Below are 25,320 nucleotides of genomic sequence, written 5' to 3'. Positions count from 1 at the left end.
TATAACAGGAGAAAAATATCCAAAGAGTGAGAAAAAATATTTAAGAATGAGTGGCTCCTTGTTAATGTAGCAGTTTGTGAAGAAAACCATCTAAAATAGATTTTCCACTACCTTAAAGAGGGCTAGGAACAAAGAATTGACCTCTAGGCATACTCAAAATCAAAACTGATGAGTGTTGGGTGAGAGAATGATTCCGGCTTTATCGTCTCTATGACAAACTGTGCAGACGCTCAAGTACCTCTAATTTTAAGATCAAAGTGAAGGATGTGAAAAAAATTATCTATATTAATAATCCCAGCAAACGTGGGATCACAGCTCTTTTAACTGTCTCCCCTTTTCACTCACTGCTGTTATTTTTAAAATTCATATAGTATTTCATTTATCCTGGTGGGGGTTATCGGATTGTACCCCTCGAGCAAATAAAAATAATAAAACTAATAAAACATTCTTGCGCACGTTTTCCTCACACCCCGCTTGCGGGTGCGGGAGGTTGGGGAGAGCACTTTAACGTCCCACTCACTCGATAGATACTCTCAGAATTGATCCGTCTCCGTGGGCTGGAGCCTCCGTGCTCCTGCTGATTATCTCTAGTTCATCCTGGCTTGATCTTGCGGGTACAGACTCGAGAGCAGACTATCTCTGCCATTTAGAAGGAGAGCTCCTCGAAGGCAGGGGCCGTCTGTGGCTGTCTCTCTTGTCCCCAATGGAAAGCATAGCGCCCGGCGCATCCGAGGCACGATGGTTGCCTGAGGGAGCGAGGAAGTGACTGCTTAAAAGGGGAAGACGAGCCTCGCTCCCGGGAAGTCGGGCGGCCGGAGATACCCTCCTTGTACCTGCTTCCCCCGCCCTGAGATCATTTGTCTTCGGGTTGAGGGAACTCGGAGCACACTGCCTCCAACGACCCCAGCGACCCCAGCTAGGATCGGCTCCTTTTCTGCCCTATCTCTACTAGCTTCCCGCCGGCCGGGTATCTTTCCTCTACCCGAGGCTCTGGGCGCTGCTGGTTTTGGCGCCAATCAGGAGGCGGCGCTGTCCGCAGGGCGTGTGGCGTCGATCCCCTGCTGGCAGAGAGGGAGGGAGGAAAGGGAAGGCGGAGGAAGAGAGGCGGAGAAGAGGCGAGCGGGTGAGGCAGCAGCTGGAACTGTTGGGGAGAAGGGGAGAGCACTCACTGCTGCCGCCGACGCCGCGTGACCCGCAGGCCGTGGGGCAGAGTTCTAGTTGCCGGGCCCGGCAGACGGCCTGGGGCGGGGGCGGAGGCGAGGGGGCTGCGCCGCTGGCTGACTGACTGACTGACTGACTGAGGCGGTGGCGGGCTCTCGCGCCGGGCCCTGACGCCCTCCTCCATGCACACATAGCGAGCGGCCTCAGTTGGGGCTGCTTTTCCTCGAGCCGACGGAGAGCGGCAGTGTCTCCCCGCGCAGCGTGCGCTCTCCCGCTCGCTCGCTCCCCTCCCCGGCTCGGCTCTGCTCGGCTCGACTCTCCCCCCGCGAAAGCTGAGGCTTCTCCTTAGGCTAGCCAGCCCCAGCCCCACTCCGGCAAGGCGGCGGCGACTACGACGGCGGTCGCGGCGGGACCTACGGAGCCGCTTTGTGTGCAGCCTGAGGACGAGGAGGAGGCGGCGGCGGCCTCGGCTCCACCTGCGGACAGCGACCCCAGCGCTCCATGCGCCTCCCGCCCGCATGAGGACGAGGTAAAGGCGGCGGCTACGGCTTGGCTCCCGCTTCTCAGAGGCTGGGGGGCCTGGCTGTCCCGGCGGTCCCGGCGAAGGGGGAAAGGCCTCTCGGTGCCTCCAGGCTGGGCCGGGCGGGAGCAGCCTGGGAGGTGAGTCTGAGGGCAGCCGCTGAGGCTTTCCCAGCCGAAGTTGAAGGAACCCCATGGGCAGCGCGGAGCCGCGGCCACCTCTTCCTAGGGTGGGCGCAGGGTCCTTCCTACCTCCCGACCCCCGGGGCTCCGGGGCTAGGGCGGGGAGCGGCCCGGATCTGGCTGAAGGGACTCACTCTGCTGCCGCCTCGGCTGGTGACTTCTCCCTGCGCCGCGGCCTAAGCCGAGCCTCAGAGGCCTCGGCCTCTCTTTCTCCCCAGAGACTGCCGCCCCGGCGGGAGGCTGGGTCGGTCAGGGAAAAGGGGGGGGGTGCCCTCAAACCCTCCGCGCCCCCCCCCCCTCCCCGGAGCTACCAGGCTCCGGGCGTTGGTTGTTTTCGGTGCGGATTTCATTGTGAAATGTGGACCGGGAAACTCCAGGCGGTGGCCCGGCACTCCTTGAGGCTGGGGAGAGACCCCGCGGGGCCTGGGAGGAGGGGGAGGAGAGCTTGCTAGGGGAATTGAGCCCCTTGCCCCACGAGACGCCCAGCCAGGGGCAGGAAAGGAACCAGGAAAAAGCCCTTGAACCTCCTGATGAAGTCCTCCCGGGAGTCTGGGCCCTTTCTGATTTGAGGTTTTTGAAATGAAAAAGAGGTTAGAAAGTCGTCCATTTCCCGCTGAACTTTTGTTTTCTGACCGATAGAGGCCGGTAGAGGAGCGTGGAAGAAAAGTTGTCCCCCAGGATGGACTTCCCCTCTGCACAGCCCAAGCCGCCCACGGCCCTCTGTGGCGTGGTGAGCTCCGATGGCAAAATCACCTACCCTCCGGGGGTGAAAGAAATCACGGACAAGATCACCAACGACGAGGTGGTCAAACGGCTCAAGGTACTCCCTGTCATGCTCGTCTGTTCTTCGAGGTTGACAGCTGGGGCTGCTTTTGCCTTCCTAGGCAGAGGACCTCCCCAGACTAGGTGTTTGCTGGTCTTTTGTCGAAAAGTCTCTTTATAAAACCAGTAGACAAGACTGTTCTATTATTTGCCTTTTTTTTGTTGCTTTTTAAGATAATCGAAGATTCATCCTGTTCAAACATTGCTTTTTAAAAAAAAGAAAAATATGGGTGTGTCTTTTGTAAACTTTTGAGAGGTAGGGTCATAGCGTTGCATTATGGGAGAGTTAGAGGATTAAATCTTTCTGGGAATGGAGAAAATGCCAGTGTTGTCCCAGACAGATAAAAAGTAAAGTGTTGATGCAAAAGAATCCTTGGGGGGAAAATAAGTTGAAAAGATGTTAAGAGTTGAAATTTTATCTGCAAGTTGTTTTGCAAGTATTGATACCTATATTCTTAGAAAATTTTATTTGCCTGAAATACTAAAAAACAAATGAAAGCTAACAATTTCCTGAAAGACTTGGCCTATAAAATAGTTTTGCAAGATTGAATTTGTGTATTATTTGATAAAACTGTTGAAGTTTAATATGACTTTTTAAAGATTTCAATTTTGGAATAATATGTTGACATGAGCTCTTTGTGGTGTTAAGGTGATTCAATACTTTGAATGTTTGACTAATTTGCTCTGTTGGTATGGTGTTTATCAGGGCAATTTTGTATACCAGTGGAGTTAATTTACATAGGCTGTATCCCTACCCCCTAGCCATCTTGACATTCATTTTGTAGTTAGTCATGAATGTATAGACACATCATTCCTATTGGAAAAATAACTCAAAGCACCCTCTGGCTTGGCAGTTGGTCAGTCTTCATCTTAATGTCAAGGATGGTACTTTGAGATATATTTCTTTCAGGGAACTTTAAAAAAAACTTTCCATCCAATTAACATGAAGTATGTAGTAATGAAAAAATGTGTTAGTAACTAACTCCCTATGTCCTCAGAAAACTATCCAATGGAATTTGGAGGTAGGTTTTACCAGTGGACTTTCAAAGTACATTCTTCTTAAGGACTATTTCAGTAGGGCCTTTGTGTTGTAGCTACAGTGGCTAGTATAGGTGAGAATGGATATATCAGAATTACATTATCTGAATTAGAAAGCTTCTTAGATATCTAGTCCAGCTTAGCTGGACAGGATTCCCTTACAGAAGACCTCCAGTGGGAGTGCCATGGCTTAGTAGATAGGATCTGACTTGAGTCAAGCAGAGTTGGATTCAGAGGTTACCTTTTAACACTGTTAACCGTATGATAATAAACTGGTCACAATTTCTCTGAGCCTTAGTTTCCTCATTTGAAATACTAAGATAACTATATACTACATACTTCACAGGATTGTTCTGAGGTTCAACTGAAATCGTGTAAAGGTACATGACCCACCATGGTGTCTTTGTACTAACTGTCTCCCATACTGTGGAATACTCATCACTTCTGCCTCTTGGATCCTTAATTTTCAGAGCTTAGGTCAACTGTCACCTCTTGTTTTACAAGGCCTTTCCTCATTTTCCTCTTATCCCTAGTTAGTTTGGTCTCCCCTCCTCCCCTCCATTACTTTGTATTTACTTATCTGTGAACATATTGTATTACCCCAAGAGTTTTTTGACTTCATAAGCACAATCTCTTACATAGTAGGTATTTAATAAATTCTTGTTGAGTTCAATTGTAAAATGGGTAAAAGTGTGCATGGAGATATGAGATGGAAGTATGTGTTCAGGGAGTAAAGTATACTTCACTTTGGCTGAGCTTAAATTGATAAAATTAGATAAGTGGTGTAGTGAATGAAATTAGCTTCATTTTATGAATTTCTCTAAAGCTCAGCAACTCTGTAGCAGAAGTAGAGGAATCTATCCCCTGTCCCAAGTTGGGAACAACAGAAAGTTAAGGAAGAAAGAAATTCCAAAGTGTTCAGTCCAAATACAAATATCAAGTGATGGACAGTACTATAAAGGCTGTGTATAACGAAGCTATAGAGGGTGTGATGAAATGGGAGAATGGGGATGAGTCAAAGATCAGTAAGAGGTGTAGAAACGGAAGGTTGTGAGATTGTATTTGGACATGGGAATTTCAGTTTCAGAGATGTTACCTGGAAATTGTAGTCCTGCAATGTATGGTGGTGAGTTTTTTTTTTAAACTATTATCAAATTTGCAAAAGACAACAAGCATGAAGGATTTCATATAAAAAGAATAGAAAAGATTGTATTTGATTCTTTGAATTTCTTAATGCATGTGTATATATGTATATATTTTTAGTCTGTATTTTTATATGGTAATTCCAACATGGCTGTCCTTGTCCGCATTCCCTTTTGAAACTGCTTCTCTTCTGTGTATTTTTAAAATATTTCTTTGATAAACTTTGATTCTCTGCCCCCCCCCCCCCCCTGCACCACAATCTCCTACCAGATTGCTATAGGATCCTGACAGATGACTAACACCAAAAATTTAGGAGTAGAAAAAAAATCTAGACTGAGATCAAAACTGATTCCCTGATGGGTAATTTTATATGGTTGGGTTTGTTGTTTTTTTTTTTTTTTGGTTGGGGCTTTTACTACCTGTCTCACTTCCCAATATCTGTCAGGATGATGATGATGATGGAATTTTCCCACAAATTCTTCCTTTCCCTTTTTTTTCCTTTAATTTTTTTACACAAATTTATTATCTCTTCCTACTATCCCATTAAACAATAAAAATAAGAATGAAATCCTTATAACAAATATACACAGTCTAATAAAACAAATTCCTATTTTTGTCCATGTACAGAAATTTATTTCTTGTTTTTTATTTTTAAATCCAAAATCTCTTTGACAGGAAGTGGGTGGTGTTTCATGTTTAGCCCTTTAACACAATGATAGATAATCATTGAATTGATCAGAATTCTAGTCTTTCAAAGTTGCTTTTCTTTATGATGTCATTGTATAAATTGTCTACTTTAAAATTGTTCTATCATTTCTTATGGCACAAGTAGGATTTCACTACATTGATATGCCATAATTTATTTAGCTGTTCCCCAATAGATGTGTATATACTCCCATAATTTATGGTTTTTGACTACTACAAAAAGAACTGCTGTAAATATTTCTTTGATCTTATGATATAAGCCTCATAGTGATACCACTGGATCTTCCTTGCTTTCTTGCATGATTTTTCTTTTCCCTTCATTCCAGCTCTAAATCTTTAGTTGTCTACAGAAATTTGCCACTTATAATCCTGCTGTCACACCAGAATCTACATGTGTAAACCAAATTAGCCATTTCATCTTCAAATCCAATTTCTCTCTATGTCATCACAGTTTTAATAAGTTCCTTAAGCTTTTAATTTCAGACTTTTGCATCTCTATTTCAGAATATTCTGTCTAGTAATTGAAATAATGTTTTGAATTTTTTCCTTTTTAAGATTGCTCAGATTCTTTTGTCTCATTATTCCTACTGCTTTAGATTCTCTTGCCAAGCTGATCTCATGTCTAGTTTCACCTCACCTCTGCAAACCACTTTGAGATTAACATTTTTTTAAAAAACTCTTAGCTTTTGTCTTAGATTCATTACTGTGTATTGGTTCCAAGGTAGAACAACAGTAATAAGGGCTAAGTGACTTGTCCAGGGTCACAGGAAGTTTCTGAGGTTAGATTTGAACCCAAGGCCTCCCATCTCTCAATCCACTGAGCCACCTATCTCTGAGATTAACTTTCTTAAGCATAATCTCCAGTGTTATTGCCCTGCTTAATTAAGAACTTTAAGATCTTAATTTCTGGGTTATGGACACCTATCAGGCCATCAGATTTTTTGCTAATGGTCAGTTTCATTAAATTGATCAGCATAATTAGCAAATATGCTTTCGGTAGCCTGAAATATCTCACATATACATATTTTTTCAGATGTTCACAAATACTGTGATGAATAAGATATAAATTCATTTAAGTATTTCTGAATATATAGTTGCTTTTTGTCATTTTCTAAGTTAATAGATAAATAAATACACTTCTTATGCAGTATGGTATTTAATATTTGTTGACTGTGAAGTGTCCTCATACTTGAAAAGCCTTTGTTTCTCAAAATGGTATCTAAAGTTCTGTACCAGCTGGCCCACATTACCCATATAACCTTTTCATTTTACTCTTTTAACAAGGATGTCTTATTTCTCCTATATGTCATAAATATCAGTCAAAAAGTATTTATTCAGTATTAATTGTTAGCCTGGATCAGGTACTGTGCTAATGGGTGAGGATAGAAAGAAAAAGAAACAAAAATAGTCCATGACTTTAATAAATTTACATTCTAATAGGGAAAATACCATACATCAGAAGATAAAAGATAAATATGGAAAAAATGAAAAGTTATCTTAGAGTGGATGGCATTAGCAGCTGGGAGACTAGGAAAGGCCTCTTAAAGGAAGGTGGTATGTGAGCTGAGTCTTTAAAAGGAAGCCAAGGGTCCTAAGAGATGGAGATAGGGATTGAGAACATTTATTTCAGGCATAGATGGAAAATAGCTGAAAAAGACTGAGTTGGGAGATGGAGTATCTTGGTCCAGGAACAATAAGTAGGCCAGTATGGATGGATTGTGGAATGTATTGAGGGTACTAGAACGTATAATTAGAAGTGTAGGAAGGGGCCATGTTGTAAGAGCTTTATTTTTTAAGGCAAATAGGGTTAAATGATTTGCCAAGGTTCACTCAACTAGTGTCTGAGGCTTGATTTGAACTTGGGAAGATGAGTCTTCCTGATTCCAAACCAGTGCTTATCACCTTGCCACCTTTCTGCCCCCATAAAGAGCTTTAAATGTCAAATATAGGAGTTTCTATTTGATCTTAAAGTTAATAGAAAGCCACCAGAGTTTATTGAGTATTGGGGATTGGAGGCTGATGTAGCCTGAAATAGGCTGTAGCAAAATTGGTTTGGCAACTGAACAGAAGAAATGTAATTGCTGTACTTAATAGGCATCTCAAACTTGTCATATGCAATTTTGAACTCATTATCTTTCCTGCTAAACATCCCTTTTCTATTTTCAAAATATATTGAAAGAATATTCTTTCAGTCACTCAGATTGAAAACCATGGTGTTAGCCTTGACTCTTCTTTTCTTACATGTCCACTTGGTTGCAACAACTTGTCCTATCTATTACCCCATTTGTTTCCTCTTACTCACAAAGTGGGCCACATCAGTTCAGGCCTTCATTGTCTCTTACCTGGTCCATTGCAATAGCTTTCTAGTTGATCTCTTTAAGTCTCTTTCTACTCATTCTCTACAAAGCCAAAGTAATTTTTCTAAAATGCAAATCTGATGACATAAACCTAATAAACTTAAGTAACTATTACCTCTTAGGATCAAATATAACACCCTTTCTTTGGTATCTAATCGTAATCTAGCCCCATATTAATTTTCCAGCCTTATTACACCCTACTCTTCTTTACATCTTATAGTCCAGATATACTGGTCTTATTTTTCTTCACATATAACACTTCATCTCTTGCATTGACCATTCTCTATGGCTGGAATGATCTTTCCCTCAGTTCTGCTCTCCGAAACCCTGATTTTCTTCAAGATTTCACTTTAGCTGTTACTTTCTGCATAAGCCCCTTCTTGGTCCTTATAGTTACTAGTACTTCTTCTCATACATTAGTAGATGGTATTATTTATATAGTATTTTAAGGTTTGTAAAGCACTTGGGAGTAGAGATTATTTACCATGTATTTATTAGCCCTAGCACCTACAAATACAATTGATGAGAAAATGACTAATCACAAGAAGCTAACATTCTAATGGGGAAAACAAATACAAATATATTTATATGTGTGTATAGATCTGTATATATACATGTATAAAATAACCATAAAGAGAATAAATACAAAGTATTTAAATATAGAGTATTTTGTATCTCACATACTTCCTAACTATAAAACCCTGGGTTACATTTGGGAGGGAGGGCACTAACATTTGGGGGATCAGGAAAGTCTTTAGTCAGGTAATAAACATTTTTTTAACCCTTATCTGTTTTAGAATCAATACTGTGTATTGGTTCCAAGGCAGAAGGGCAGTAAGGGCCAGGCAATGGGGGTTAAGTGACTTGCCCAGGGTCATACAGCTAGGAAGTGTCTGAGGCTAGATTTGAACCCAGGACCTTCTATCTCTAGGCCTGGCTCTCAATCCACTGAGCTACCTAGTTGCCCCCAGGCAATAAACATTTATTACCTGTGTTAGATACTATGCTGTCCAGGGGATAAAAAAAAGGCAGTTCCCACTATTGTGGAGCCCTACAATCTAATTGAGGAGACAAGTTAACACATTTGTACAAACAAATTATATACAGGCTAAAGAGGAAATAAACAGGGAAGGACTAAATTAAGGGATTTAGAGAAGGCTTCTTATAGAAGATGGGATTTTATATGGGATCTGAAGGGAACCAAAATGTAGAAATAAAGAGAAAGAGGATTCCAGACTTTTGGGACAGCCAGAGAAAATCCCTAGAATAGAGAGGAGTAGAACAGCAATAAGGCCAATATTGATTGATGTGTACATGGGAAGAGGAGGAGGTGTAAAAATATGGGTTAGAAGGAGAGAGTGTAGATTATGAAGTGCTTTGAATGCCAACCAGAGTATTTTGTATTTGATCTTGGAGGCATAGGGAGCCATTGAGTTTATTGAGTTGGGAGGTGGTGAGGGTGACATGATCAGAATTATCAGTTTAGGAAAATCACTTTAACAGTTGAATGGAAGATGGATTGGAATGGGGAGAGACATAAGATAGGCAAGCCTACCAGCAGGCTATTGTAATAACCAAGATATGAGATAAAGCATGTCTACAATAGAGTGATGGACAATGTTAGAGGACAGAAGGAAGAGAATTGGAGAGAGATTACAAAGGTGAAATCTACAAATTGTGATAGAGGCTAGCCCTAAAGAAAAAGTGCCTGACCGAAGAGTATATGAAATTGATCATCTCGATGGGGGCGGGGCCCCAGGAGTGGAATCTTGAGGAGAGAAGACTGGTAAGGAGAGCAGTGAGGGTCTCTCCAGGGTGCCTTCTCCTTTACAGGAAACATACTTACCTGTCATCTCACCTTGAAAGATGATCTCAGGTATTCGGAACTACAGGATCATGCATGTGTGTAAGATTTACATGTGCATGCATGTAAGAGTGAATAGTTTGATGCATGTGAGTGAGACTTTATATAGGATGTTCGTGCCATCCATATGTGTGCAAGTGAGATTTTTTTTTAATGTAATGAAAGTAGGTAACTTTTACAATGTGCAATATAATAGTAAGGCAACTATTCTATTCCTATGTGGTTGATTGTAGAGGTTAATGATATTTTTTAGTCCAGGCTTGAGATTGAAATTTGTATATAGGTGTATTAATTCTAAGGGATTCTAAATCCACCCAAATAAACTCCCAGGTTCCACAAGGAACCGCTTCTCCTGTGTTTCACAGGCTACACTAATCCTTCCTGATCTAACTAACCCAAATTTATACTATCTGTCTTGGGCATTATTCTATTTCAGTTTCACTGTCTGTTCAGTGTCTCTATTTCTTCTTATGCGATTTTGTTGCATTCATGGGCTCTATGTTTATTTATCAAGGGTTGTTCTTGGAGCGTCTGTTTGAATAGATTCTTGGGCTCCCATTACGTTGTCTTTCGGTGTTTTATCATGGGCATAGTGATGTTTAATGTGAGATACATGAAGCCAAGAATCTTTTCCCACTACTTTGATCGATGTAGGAGTAGTGAGAGTTACATCATATGGACCAATCCATCTGGGCTCTGTATCTTTGTCTTTGGCAAAATTTTTTACATATACTTTGTCCCCTGGTCTTATGGTATGTAATGAGAAAGTGGGACCCTTTGCACTAGTAGTCCCAGCCTTCTCAGTTCCTCCAGCCTATTTTGTGTCTATGTCAGATAGGTGTGTAACTGGCATTCCCCTACCAGCATGGAAAGATAAGATGGTTTAGCGGTCATTCCTATCCTTATTGGCTATCCATACAACATCTCATATGGGGAAATATCTAAGTCTCCTCTGGGTTTCATCCTCAGAGAGTCCCTTCAATTGGGAAGCGTTGAGGGGAAAGATTTCCAGTCACCAGCAGGAAAATGGGTAACCCTCAGGGGAAAGTCTTTATTCACCTTCTCTCTTTGAACTCTCAAGACTGAGAGAGACCCTCACTGTTCTCCTCACTAGTCTTCTTTCCTCAGGATTCCACTCCTGGGGCCCCGCCTCTGTCGAGGTGATCAATTTCATATACTCTTCAGTCTGGCACTTTTTCTTTAGTGCTAACCTCTATCACAAGATGTTGGCAGTGGATTGGACATGGTAGGATAGGACAGAGTGAGGAGCCAGGAGGATTCTTGGGTTGCAAATCTTGAGAATGTTAAGAGAAATTTTCTTAATTTCTCCTTTTTCTATTTAAGAGGCAAGGGAGCAAAAAGATTTCTGAGCAAGAGCCCCCTTGCTGTGCAGGCTGTCAGTTGGTGACAGTTAGAAGGGTGTGGCTGAGTGTGGTTAGTGAGTTACAGCTGGAAAGGGCTTTTGGTCGCTGGGTCCCCTGGGGAGAGGAATGTGTAGCTTGCTCTCTCTGGGACTGTGAAGAGTCAGAGAAATGGATTAAGACCTTAACAGCCTTATTGGTAGTTGATTATCTTGGGTAGATAGATAGTGTAAGTTATTAAATAGTGAGAGTAGAAAAGTTAGGCCAGAGTCTGGTCTGGCAGAAGGCACTGCCCTTGAAGGCAGGTAAATTTTGGGTTTTCTAAAAATTTTAGTTAGGATTAGGATTTTAGGTATGGTTTTAAGCTATTATAAGATTACTCTCTCTTTCCTCCTTTCTATTTCCTATCTGTAGTTTCCTAATAATAAACTAAATGTTTTGTGTTTAAGAAGTTGTTCTCCTAACTTTTGTTCAAACTCCTGCCCCCAAAATTTAACCCTTCACAAGAGTCTTGGAGAGATGGTTTTGCCCTCTACAGTAACAGGGAAGGTGTGTGTGTGAGAGAGAGTTTAGGGAGAAAGATAAATTTCACTTTAGACATATTAAGCTTAAGACATTTATTGGAAAAATCCACTTCAAGATGTCAGAAAGTCATCTGGAGATGTGAGATTAGAGGTCTGCACAGTTAGGGTCAGTTAGGTAGATTTTTGAGAATCATCAGCATAGGTATGGTAATGAAATCCTTTGGAGCTGATGAGATCACCAAGTAAAATAGTATAAAGACGATGGCTTAGGACAAAATTCAAAATTAGGACCCAACCCCTACAGTTAGAGGGCATCATATGGAAGAAAGTCTAGCAAAAAGGATAGAGAAGTGGTCAGCTAGGTTGAAGGAGAATCGAGAGAAAGTGGTGTTCATAAATCCTAGAGAGTAAAAGAGTAATTAATTGAAAGAGTGAACAATATTGTCAAAAGGTTGCAGACAGGTCGAGGAAAATTAGAATTGAGAAAAGGCCACTCACTGGATTTGGCGTCTAAGAGACTTTGGAGAAAGCAATTTCAGAGTAAGGATAAGGTTGGAAACTGAACCATAATGGGTTAAGAAGTGAGTGAAAGGAGAAAAAGGGGAGGCACCAATTGTAGGTGGATTTTTTATTTTTATTTTTTAAGGTACATTTTATTTTTAAAAATTTAATTTATTTATTTTTAATTGTAAATTATTTATTTAGTCAATTTAGAACATTATTCCTTAGTTACAAGAATCATATTCTTTCCCTCCCTTCCTTTCCCCTACCCTTCCCGTAGCTGACATTCAATTCCATTTGGTATTACATGTGTCCTTGATCAAAACCTATTTCTATATTGTTGGTGTTTGCATTAGGATGTTCATTTAGAGTCTTCATCCCCGATGATATCCCCTCGACCCATAATCAAGCAGTTGTTTTTCTACTCCCACAGTTTTTCCTCTGAATATGGATAGTGTTCTTTCTTGTAGATCCCTCCAAGTTGTTCAGGATCACTGCATTGCCACTAATGGAGAAGTTCATTACATTCGATTGTACCACAGTGTATTGGTCTCTGGGTACAATGTTCTCCTGGTTCTGCTCCTTTTGCTCTGCATCAGTTCCTGGAGATTGTTCCAATTCCCATGGAATTCCTCCAGTTCATTATTCCTTTGAGCACAATAGTATTCCATCACCAATATATACCACAATTTATTCAGCCATTCCCCAATTGAAGGGCATCCCCTCATTTTCCATTTTTTTGTGTGTGTGTAGGCGGCTTTTTTAAAGAGTTTGGCCACAAAGAACTGAGGAGATAAAGGGTGATAGCAGAGATGGAGAATGGATTCTAGTGAGGGTTTTTTGAGAATAGGGGGAACATTAGGCATGTTCAAAGGCATTAAAAGAGATAGGGAGAAATTGAAGATAAATGATAAAAAGTGGTGATGACAGAGGGTTAGTTTGTTGGAGGAGATGGAATAGAATCTCTTGTATAGGTAGAGAGGGGTTGACTTTTGTAAGAAGAAAGGCTCCTTCATTTGAGACAGGTGAAAGATGAAAAACTGGTAGAAGGTATTTGCAAAATAAGAGATGAAAAAGAACGGAGAAAAGGAAACTTACAGCAAGTGGACTCAGTGGTACTTGTACAGTATATTGAAGGAAAAGAGGGATTGTGTAAGGTGGAGGTGAGAAGGAAGTGTATTCCAGACTTGAGGAACAGCTAGAACAAAGGTATGGAGACAGGAGCTGCATTATTATCATGTGTGAGGAGCAGAGAAGATGAATCTGGCTGAATTAAGGAGTGTGGGGGGAGAGTAATGTTCAATGAAGCTGGAAATGATGGGTTGTGGTTAGGCTGTGAAGGACTTTAAAAGCTAAATAGAGCAATTTATATTTTATCCTAGAGGCAATAGGGAGGTTCTAGAGTTAATTGATTAGGGCTTATGGGGCAAATGTTTCCTTAAGGAAAATCCCTTTTGACAGAAGTGAAGGGATAGATTGAGGTAGAAAAAATGAGATAGTCTAATTAAGAGATTTCTCCTTAACATCCTTAGTTCTTTCACTTTCTCCTCAATAGCATGGCTTCTTTCTAAGAAATTGAGGCCCAGGAAGGTTAAATGAATTACTATCTAAAGTAAGCACCAGAAATGAAATCTGAATGCAGATTCTCTTGACACTAAAAACAGCACTCTTTCAGTTATTCTATATAGTGATCCCATACCTATCTCAGGAGTTACATTCCAGACACCCCCTTGATAGGTGAAAATCCACGAAGTAGTGGGAGAACAAACAGACCAGTGGTACAGTCATTGAGCCAATCAGTGCCTGGGGTACAGAACACAGTGCTGGTGAGGGGCACCCATGGGTCCCCAGCTATTGGTTAGGGGTCAGTTCAACCCCAACTGCCCACCCCACCCTAAGAATGGCATCTCTGTCTCAAGTCAGCTTGGCTGTCCTGAGGGGGACAAAAGGTGTGGCCTGAGTCCATAGGGATGGAGCAGACCAGCATTTGAAAGGGGCAGTCAGGGCAGCCAGGCCTCTCTGTCCCTGAGGCCCCACTTCTAGGGGCCCTCCCAGCATCCCCGATGTCCTTGCAAGTGTCCTGTTGCTGTGGCACCTTGTCTTCAAGAACTCATTGGTTTCTGCTCTGGCCCGCTGTCTCTTCTTCGTTTGGTGTGTGTTTGTGCCAGGCCCTGCCCACTTCGGCTTCCTTGCTTCCAACACACCTACCCACCCACATTCTAGCCATGTCCTGCCTCCCTCTGGCGTCCACCTTAGCACCTGTTCCTTCTCCTCTCTCTGTGGGCAGCCTCCCAGATCAGGGGAGCCCCTGTGAAGATCCTTCCGCCCTTTGTTCTAACCCCAGCCTGTCTGTGTGCCCACAGTCCTTATTCCTCCTCATGGCAAATGCATGTTTAAGTCCTAGCTTCCCCTTTTCCCACCCTGAAGGTGGGGGGACTAGGGTACTAGGGCTACAGGCCTCAGTCCTCCAGTCACTGTTCTGTCACTGAGACCCCCTTCCTACCCTCAAGCTTGTCTCCATCCCAAAAGTTTGGACAGAAAGGCAGTCTCCCTTCTTAGCTCCCTGTGCTCCCTGGCTCCTGTTACTCAGTCCTGCTGTCCTGGACTGGGCTCAGCTGCTCTCTTGGTTGGGCTGTGGGCAGCCTTGGGAAGGGCAGTTGCTGTGGAGTTTTTCATTCAATAAACTAGTGGTTTTTCCCAATCACACCCACCCCACCCCCTGAAAAAAAATCCCGTGATATAACAAAAACTCCACAATATAGAATTAGATTTATTTTTTAAAAAACTCGTGATACAGAGAAGCCATGATAAGTGAACTGCCTTATAGCCAGGAACGACTGTACTGCCTCTCTGTTATTACATTTAACCTCACTCCTTTTATCTTTTGTTATTGTAGTCCCTGTAAACATAAATTTGCTTTCTCATATGGCAGCTAGGTCACACAGTGGATAAAGTGTGGGGTTAAGAGTTGGGAATATCTGAATTTGAAATCTGTCCCTTATACTTATGAACTATATGACTCCTGGCAAGTCACTTAATCTTTGCATCATTTTCCCTATCTGTAAAATGGGAATAATAATAATAATAATAACAACAACAAGCACAACAACAATAACACCCTACTTCCAAGACTGTTGAAATGATAAAATGAGATGATTTGTAAAGAACTTTTGTAAATTTTAAAGCAGTATACAGTTATTATTATTAAATTGCCTCATTATTTGTATATTAATGCATTATGCAATTTGCTAATGATAACTGTATATATGTGTGTGTGTGCATATATATATATATGCACACACACACAACACTGCTATCATATATATAGTCACACCAGTACTTAGCATAATTCCTGACATGTAGTAAATGCTCATCAAGTGACTTCTGTTTGTTGATGCAGTTCAAAATCCATCCATATGTATCTATCCTATAAGCCCATTAATTTGCCACAGGAGGGCTGACTTATTTTTTCCTAACATTGAAAAGATACCCATGGAGTACTCTAGATTGTTCATTGGTCATTCTTTACCATCCTTTCCTTGTCCCCATCTAATCTTTTCTTGTCATTTAACTCCTTGGTGACATATTTTACTCTTATTCTTCAAAATTACCCATTGGTTATATGTTATGGAGTTTTCACACTTACTTTGAATGTTTTAGTTGCCCTCTGTATGATATTCACTTTAAATTATGGAGAGACTTCTCTATGCTGTAGAGGCACATAGGTGTCTCAGGCAATAGAATACTAGGCCTGGAGTCAGTGAGATCTGAGTTTAAATATAGTCTCAGATACTTACTAGTTGTGTGACCCTGGGCAAGTCATTTAACCTGTGTGTGCCTTAACCCGCTGGAGAAAGAAATGGCAAACTACCCTAGTGCCTTTGCTAAGAAAATTTTATTGTCAGTAGGGTCTACTGACATAGAGGGTCAAACAAAACTGAACAATTAAAAACAACTCTGCCATGCTACTGTATAGCAACACTAGTAGAATGTTAGTGTTAAAAAGATGAGTCTTTTTAAAAAAAATAAATTTTATTTATTTACTTAATTTAGAGTATTTTCCCATGGTTACATGGGAACTCCTCTCCTCCCTCCCCCCTCCCAGAGCCAACGAGTGATTTCACTGGGTTTTATATGTATTATTGTTCAAAACCTATTAACATATTACTACTATTTGCAATAGAATGATCGTTGTCAACATCCCCAGTCATATCCCCATTAAACCATGTGGTCAATCATGTTTTTCTTCTGCATTTCTACTCCCACAGTTCTTTCTCTGGATGTGTGGATAGTGCTCTTTCTCATAAGTCCCTCAGAATTGTACTGAGCCATTACATTGCTGCTAGTAGAGAAGTCATTTGAATTAGATTGTGCCACAGTGTATCCATCTCTGTGTACAATGTTTTCCTGTTTCTACTCCTTTCACTCTGCATCAATTCCTGGAGGCTGTTCCAGTTCATATGGAATTCATCCAGTTCATTATTCCTTTGAGCACAATAGTATTCCATCACCAACATATAACACAATTTGTTCAGCCATTCTCCAATTGAAGGGCATCCCCCTGTTTTCCATATTTTTGCCACCACAAAGAGCGCAGCTATAAATATTTTTGTGTGAGTCTTTTTCCCTATTATCTCTTTGGGGTACAAACCTAGCAGTGCTATAGCTGGATCAAAGGGCAAGCAGTTTTTTAAAGCCCTTTGTACATAGTTCCAAATTGCCTTTCCAGAATGGTTGAATTAATTTATAACTCCAGCAGCAATGCGTTAGTGTCCCAATTTTGCCACATTCCCTCCAACATTTATTACTTTCCTTTACTGTTATATTGGCCATTCGGCTAGGTGTTAGGTGGTATATTTGTTTTGATTTACATTTCTCTAATTATGAGAGACTTAGAACACGTTTTCTTGTGCTTATTGATAGTTTTGATTTTTTTATCTGAAAACTGCCTATTCATGTCCCTTGCCCATTAAAAAGATGAGTCTTAAAAAAGTAAATTAAATTAAAAAAAAAAAGATGGTCCTTATCCCAAAAAGATCAAAGGAAAAGGATCTTTGTATACAAAAATATTTATAGCAGCTTTTCTTGTGGTGGCAAAGAATTGGAAATTAAGGGGATGCCCATTCATTGGGGAATGGCTAAACAAGTTGTAGTTTATGATTGTGATGGAATGCTATTATAACTGTAAGAAATGACCAGAATGGTTTTAGAAAAAAACAACAACTGAGAAGACCTATATGAACTGATTCAGAGTGAAGTGAGCAGAACCGAGCAGTCATCAGACAGTAACAGCAATATTGTAACAGGTGACCATTTACGAAAGCTACTCAGGTTAGTACAATAATCCAAGACATTCCACAGGACTTAGGATAAAAAATGCCATCCAATTCCAGAGAGATAACTAATGAACTCTGAGGGCAAATACAAGTATAATTTTTTCACTTTTTTTGTTGTTTGTTTTTTTCCCCCCAACATGGGGAATACAGAAATGTTTTGTAAGGTTTCACATGTATAATTGATTTCATATTGGTTGTATTCTCGGTAGGTAGGGGAGAGAGAGAATTCAGAACTCAAAAAAAATTTTTAATGAACATTATAAATAATTTTTAAAAAGACGAGCCTTTGCTTTCATCGGAAGTTTGGGGTTTTTATAACATTATTTTTTTATTTGGTCAATTTCAAACATTATTCCTTGGATACAAAAATCATTTTCTATTCCTCCCTTCCCTCCCACCACCCCTCCCATAGCCGACGCGCAATTCCACTGGGTATTACATGTGTCCTTGATCCAAACCCATTTCCAGGTTTTGTTTTGTTTTTTATAACATTATTTTTTTATTTGAAGTTTGGGGTTTTTAAATGAGTTTTGCAGTTTGGAAGAAATTCCTGCCTGCTCTCTGGTTCTAACATATATCAGTATGTCTGTACTATCTCTCCCAAAGTTTTCTATCCCAATACATGTTGTAATCTGGGCAATGGAAATTCTCTACTACTTGATCTTTTCTGTCTAGATGATGCTACTAAGCTTCTCTGAGTAAACAGATCACTGCTACTAAACTCCTTTGAGTGATTACAGGTCCTGTCGTGTTCCCAGGACATGATGCATTCAGTACAATATCTTTCACAATGAGGAGCATCTGGAATACTATTCCATCTTCTCCATCACAGTGATGAACATCTGTAATAAGCATTATATTTCTCCATTTTATGCTTTATTTAAAGGATTATTGAGTAAGGTCATTTCTATTATGTCATTTCAAGGAATCTTACCTTATTTTCTTACACAGAAAGGAGATGATTTATTGGAAAAAGAGCCTGTAAAGCCAATGACACCGACATTTTGGTTGTCCAAGTGTGGTGGTTCCAGTGTCTTTGGTGGAGAAAACTTTTAACTTTCACAAATCTTTTTTCATTTTTCTTGTTTGTTGTTTTTTTGTTTCATTCTTAAATGCCACTGGGATATCTTGCAAAACTTTCTTTAGACATGTTTTGCCCTTCCCTTTGCTTTTTTTTTTAACTCTTACCTTTTGTTTTAGAATCAATATTGTGTATTAGTTCTAAGGCAGAAGAATGGTAAAGGCTAGGTAGGTAATGGGGGTTAAGTGACTTACCTAGGGTCACATAGTTTAGGAAGTGTCTGAGGTCAGAATTGAACCCAGGACCTCCTGTCTGGGCCTGGCATTCAATTCACTGAGCTACCAAGCTTCCCACCCTATTCCCCTCCCCTCCCATCCCCCTGGTCCATCATTTATCAGTTGTTGTTTTTTTAAACCCTTACCTTCCATCTTAGAATCAATACTGGGTTTTGGATCTAAGGCAGAAGAGTGATAAGGGCAACTGAGTGGCTCAGTGGATTGAGAGCCAGGCCTAGAGACGGGAGGTCCTGGGTTCAAATCTGGCCTCAGACAGCTGTGTGACCTTGGGCAAGTCACTTAACCCCCATTGCCTTGCCCTTACCGCTCTTCTGCCTTGGAGCCAATAAACAGTATTGACTCCAAGATGGAAGGTAAGGGTTTAAAAAAAAAGCTTTTCCCTTGATTATAGTAATCCTTAAGTCTTTCACCCTATATGCTATACCTTCTCTTCCTTTAAAAAAAAAAAGTCTATTTCTTCTCTTTTGCATATTTTTCATTCCTTTCAATTTGGCTTCAGCCCTCACTATTTAGTTGAAACTTTTTCTAGTAAGATTCTTCCCCAAGTGATACTATGAAGGCACAGTGCTGACCATATTATTCTACTGCTCAAAAATCTTGGATTCCTAATGCCTTTAGGATTAAAAAAAGACAAGCTTTATCTGTTTATCATTAAAGCCCTTTACAGCCTGGCTCCAGCACTCATTTTTTAACTTATTACACATTAATCCCTTTCCTCCCATCTACCTCAACTGTCCTGCCAACCTGGCCTTCTTTGCTGTTTCTCAAATGACAGTCTAGCTTAAATACTTAAATACTGACTTCTTTTTTTCTGCAAAGACAAATTGTGTTATATCTTCATATATAAAATAAAGATGAGTTTGAAAAGTTGTAAAGTAAACCCCTGCATATTGTATCTCATTTTGTTTTACTTTAATAAGTACCTTTTGTTTTGATTGAAACACTTTGCAACACTGCCACTAAATATATTTCCAGGTCATCAAAACCTCCTATAATAAAAGCCTGGTAGTACATTTCTAGTTTTAAAATTTTAGTGGTTATTAATAGAAAGGCTTTTTACTTAAACATGATATAAATGATGTGTGCAATAATTGGATTGAATCATTTAATAAACATTTATGAACTGACTACTATGTGCTAGGTAATGTGGTAAGCATTGGCGATTTAAAGGAAGGTGAAAAACGGTCTCTGCTCTCAAAAAACTCACAATCTAATGGGAAAGACAACATGCAAATAACGATGTACAAGCAAGCTATATACTAGATATATTGGAAATAATCATCAGAGGGAAGACACTAGAATTAAGTGGGATCAAGAAAGGTATCTAGTAAAAATAGGATTTTAGTTAGAAATTGGAAGGTAGGCAGGGAAGCCAGAAAGTAGAGATGAGGAAAAACATTCCAGGATAGGGGGCAGCCAGTGGAAATGCAGTCAGGAGAATTAAGTATCTTTATCAAACACTTACTGAGTTATATTGAGTTCCATTGTTTCTGACTTCCTTTGTCTAGTCTGTTCCATTGAGCAATGATTCTTTAAACAGTGCCTGTTGATCCTTTGAATTTCTTCTTTGGAAAACTTCATATCCTTTGATCACTTGCCTATTGTGAAATGGCTTTTAATTTAATAGATTATTATAATGTTAAAGTTTATATATTTTAATGTAATAAACAGTGTCTTTTTTCTCTCTTCTGGTCTCAGTGGTGCATCTGGTTCCATTAATTTTTTCTCCTAATTTTTATGGTACTATTAAAAAATGTTAGCTCTTATATGCACTTGGACTTTATTGTATTTTTAGACAGAAGATGCAAATCTAAACTTTTATGTCAAACTGTCCTAGTTTTCCTAGTAAGTTCAGTTTAATAAAGATTATCTAATATTTTGTGTGTTTATTGTCTCAAAGTGCTTGCCTTCTAGGTCTTGTTTATCTCATCTATTCTACTAAATTACTTTTTTGTTTTTAAAATTCATTTAGAATATTTTTCCATGGTTCCATGATTCATATTCTTTCCCTCTCCTCCAGAGCTGACAAGCAATTCCACTGGGATACATGTATCATTGTTCAAAACCTACTTCCATGTTATTCATATTTGCAGTGGAGTGATCTTTTAACACCAAAACCCCAATTATTTCCCCATTGAAACACATGGTCAATCATATGTTTTTCTTCTGTGTTTCTGTTCCCACAGTTCTTTCTCTGGATGTGGATAGCATTCTTTCTCAAGTTCTCATAAGATTGTCCTGGATCATAAACTACTTTTTTTTTTTAAACCAACATCAGAAAGTTTGATAAAGATTGCTTTTAGATCTTATATTGTCAAATTTATTTTATTATGTGGAAAATTAATATTGAATTGTGAAATGGTTTCCCCTTTTGGCCCCCAAGAATAGTTTGATTTTAAAACCGAAAAAGTGTCTCTCAATCCCCTCCTCCCCCTTTTATGAAATTGAATTGGCCTCTCTCTTTTGTTAAAGTCTTTTGTTAGGGATGATGGGATTAAAGGGGAACCTTGACCATCTGAAAGATAAGTAATATCACCAGGCTCTACATAGCCATTTTTGGATTGTAGTGATCCAGTTGTAGGTCTCTTGGCTTTAATAGGACTCTACCCTTCCTTTGATGAAGTGGTAAAAGGAAGAATTTAGGTCTTTGAGGTTACTTCCTGTGTAACTGTTTTCCTATTAGAAATGACCTGGGGAGGAACTGGATGACGATGTCACTAGGAGTATAAGACAAGGGCTAAAAGAAGTTCTCTTTTGCCCCTCTTTTCTGGCTGTGCTTTCACTCTTTCTAACCCTACCTAGGTGCTCTTGCTTTTGCCTCTTCTGACCCAGTCTTGCTGCCTGGCTGTTTGTTTATTGGCATCTTCTCAGACTGGACAAACCACTGGCTAGTTAGATTTTTTTTTGAGCTGTCAATAAATATATTAAAATTTAATATATACAGCCTCTAGAGAATTTCATTCATTATAATTACCATAAAAAAACAAACAAACTAGGATAGATAGGCAGCTCAATGAATTGAGAGCCAGATCTAAACAGGAGGTCTTGGGTTCAAATGTGGTCTCAGATACTTCCCAGCTATGTGATCCTGGGTAAGTCACTTAAACCCCTATTGCCTAGCCCTTGTTATTCTTCTGCTTTAGAACCATCATACAGAATTGATTCTAAGATGGAAGGTAGAGGTTTTAATTAAAAAAAAAAAGCAAAGAAATTTAAATTTTAACTTTCATTTACAATCCTAACTTTTTTTTTTCTGTTAAAAATTCCTTTAGGAATGTGATTGATCTAGGACTATAGAAAAGCATCACAATTTTGGTAGCACTGTCCCTTAAAGATCTTGTATTAGTATTTACCTCACAGAGTTGTTAAGATCAAATGAGAGAGTATATGTAAAGGACTTTTCAAACTTTGTATTTTAAAAAATTATTTTATTTTCAGATCCATATTCTCTCCCTTTTCCCTTCAACCTAACCCTTCCAATTGAGAAAGCAAGAGGGTAAGGGGGAAAGCCTGTTACAAACACGTAGAATTAAGCCAAACAAATTCTCACATTTAAAAAATGTTTCAGTCTATACTTTTGAGTCTATCACTTCTGTTTCAGAAGGCAGATAGCATGTTTCATTTTTCAACCTCTGGAATTATGCTTGGTTGTTATTTGATAAGAGTTCTTAAACCTTTTAAGATTGTTTATCTTTAAAATATTGCTTTTATTATATAAATTGTTCACCTGCTTCTGCTCATTCCACCTTGCATCAATCTCCCCGTCTCCCCAAGTTTCTCTGCAACCATACCCCGCATCATTTTTTTACAGTACAATTGTTTCCTTTGGGCAACTAGATGTTGTAATGGGTAGAATGCCAGACCTGGAGATCGGAGATCTTGGGTTCAAATATGAACTCGGATGCTTCCTAGCTGGGTGAGTTTCATTTAACCCCAATTTCCTAGCCCTTACTGCTGTCTGGCTTGGAATTGATACTTAGTATCATTCTAACACAGAAAATAAGAGTTAAAAACAAAACAAAACAAAAAAAAATGTATGTGGCCCACAGGAATAAGGATTGCATAAGAATTGGCAGCTTCTGTTTCAATTTGAATTTGACAATACTGTTTTACATATTCATTTTGTAGCATACCAGGCATGTTAGCATCTGGGAAGTATGGTTGATATATTGATATTGTATCATATATATTCATTTATAACACACATGGTCGGATCACTTAATGTTCATTGTATAGAAGTTATAGTCCAAGAGGCAAGAGAATTCCTGAGCGGCCACAGGGTCCTAGCTCACATGTTGTCAGACCACTTTACAAGTGCATGTCGGGTTAATCTCCACCTCTTTGATCTCATCATTGTCAATTCAACCAATGTTAAAACCTATGCCATGTTACGTATTCATTGATCACCTCCCAATCCACATTCCTAAAACTTCCAATAAATACTGGGGAATAAGCGCAAATCTCTCTCTTATTTCCCTGGATCTTCTGAGTTGTCTGTCCTATCTTTTCCTCCCGAACTCTCTTTCCTCGTGATGCTGTCGCCCCCATGCTTCCTATTAATCCTCTGGCACTCTTGTCCATAGGAGGCATTCAGGAGTTCTTACTCCCCGCCTGTTTTCTTATTCCTCATATTTCCCAATAATTCTCTGGCACCCTTGTCAGTGGGAAATATTCACAGAGGTCGCGACTCCCCACGTGTTTTAACTTGTTGTCTCTGAGTCTTCATTATTCACCTATTTCCTTCAGTCTCCCTTCTCCTCCTCAGGTTATCACCTACAGGTAAAATACATACAGGAACCGCAGGCCGGTCCTTATACATTTATTATAAATTTATTTAATTAATTTAGACTATTTTTTCATCGTTATATGATGCATATTCTTTCCCTCCCCTCCTACTTACCCCTTCCTGTAGCCATTGAGCAATTCAATTGGGTTTTATATGACTGTACTGATTTAGATCATTTTTTCCCACACAGCTTGGATTTCTTCCTTTGATAACTACTGGTTTATATTCTTTGACTATCAATTGGCAAGTAGCTCTTATTCTTACAAATTTGAATCAGTTTCCTATATAAATCTTAAAAATTAGATTACATTAAATTTAAAAGAATTTGCAAAAACAAAACCAATGCAGTCAAGATTAGAAACAAAGTAGGAAACCGGAAGGAAATTTTTTATAAGTTTCTCTTATAAAGTCCTCGTATCTCAAATTGATAAAGAGAACTGAGTCAAATTTATAAGAATCATTCTTCAATTGATAAATGGCCAAAGGATATGAACAGGCAGGTTTCAGAAGCAGCAAATAAATCTATCTATGGTGATAAAAATGCTCAGAATCACTTGATTAGAGAAAGACAAACTAACAACTCTGAAGCACCTCTTCATACCTATTAGGATGGAAAATATGACAGAAAAGAAAAGTGACAGATAATGGAAGGGATGTTAGAAAAGTGGGACACTAATGTACTACTGGTGGAGTTGTGAACTGATCTAGCTATTCTGGAGCATGGCTCTTTTTGTGATAGTAGAGAATTGCAAATTGAAGGGATTCCCATCAATTGGGGAATGGCTAAACAAGTTGTGGTATATGATTGTCATGGAATTTATTGGGATAAGTTTCAGAAAAGCCCAGAAAGACTTTATGAACTCTCATGCAAAGTGAATTAAGCAGAACCAGAAGAACATTGTATACAATAACAGCAATATTCAACTGAGAATTACTTAGCTAATCTGATGAATGCAACGATTTAAGGTAATTTTGAAGGACTTAATGATGAAAAATGCTACCTACCCCTTGAGAAAGAAGTGATGGAGGCTGAATACAGTTGAAGTATAATTTCTTTTTTCCTTTTTAAATTTAGAATATTTTTCCATGATTACATGGTACACACACACGCACACGCACTCACTTTTTCCTTCCCCTCCCAAAGCTGATAAGCAGTTCACTTGGTTATACATGTATCATTGTTCAAAACCTATTTCCATGTTATTCATATCTGCAGTAGAGTGATTCTTTAATATCAAAACCGTAATCGTGTCCCCATTGAACCACATAATCGATCATATTGTTAAGATTTAAGTTAATATCTATAATTTCTTATTTTCCATAAAGCTTTTTAATAATCACTTGAGATAGAAAAGGTATAGTATAGTATAGTATAGTATAGTATAGTATAGTATAGTATAGTATAGTATAGTGGTAGTCTCTTGGTGATCGATTATGACTATTGTCTTTGTGCAGTTTCATCTACTGTGTACCCTCATGTGGCTTTGGAGTCCAAAGGCTGAGGCGCACAGTTTGTGGCACATGGGGCATGGGACGCCAGTTGTTACGGGAGGTGCGGTTGTGGCCTGTGTCGGATTTCACGCGCAGCGGCAAGACGTCGACATCGCTCATCTTCAAAGGTGGTGGCGGCATGGTGAATGTGGGTTCGCCAGCTGCTTCTGTCAGAGGCAGCGAGTTCTAGTTGCTTTGGTGTCATGCCAGCC

At 39.7% G+C, this 25,320-nt stretch overlaps 1 protein-coding gene across 3 annotated transcripts in view; it reads left to right on the top strand.

Moving 5' to 3' along the window:
- Window positions 1–2,542: 2,542 nt before the first annotated feature.
- The window catches only part of PDS5A (PDS5 cohesin associated factor A), a 185,926-nt gene continuing 163,148 nt past the window's right edge, over window positions 2,543–25,320 (top strand). For all 3 annotated transcript variants that reach the window (XM_056802546.1, XM_007496543.3, XM_056802547.1), the window contains exon 1: window positions 2,543–2,683. In XM_056802546.1, the coding sequence (XP_056658524.1) occupies window positions 2,543–2,683 (141 nt within the window). The remainder of the gene's footprint in view (window positions 2,684–25,320) is intronic.

Source organism: Monodelphis domestica, chromosome 6 (genome assembly GCF_027887165.1).
Source record: "Monodelphis domestica isolate mMonDom1 chromosome 6, mMonDom1.pri, whole genome shotgun sequence".
In the NCBI taxonomy this organism is placed as follows: Eukaryota; Metazoa; Chordata; class Mammalia; order Didelphimorphia; family Didelphidae; genus Monodelphis; species Monodelphis domestica.
This window is presented reverse-complemented; position numbering and strand designations above follow the sequence as displayed.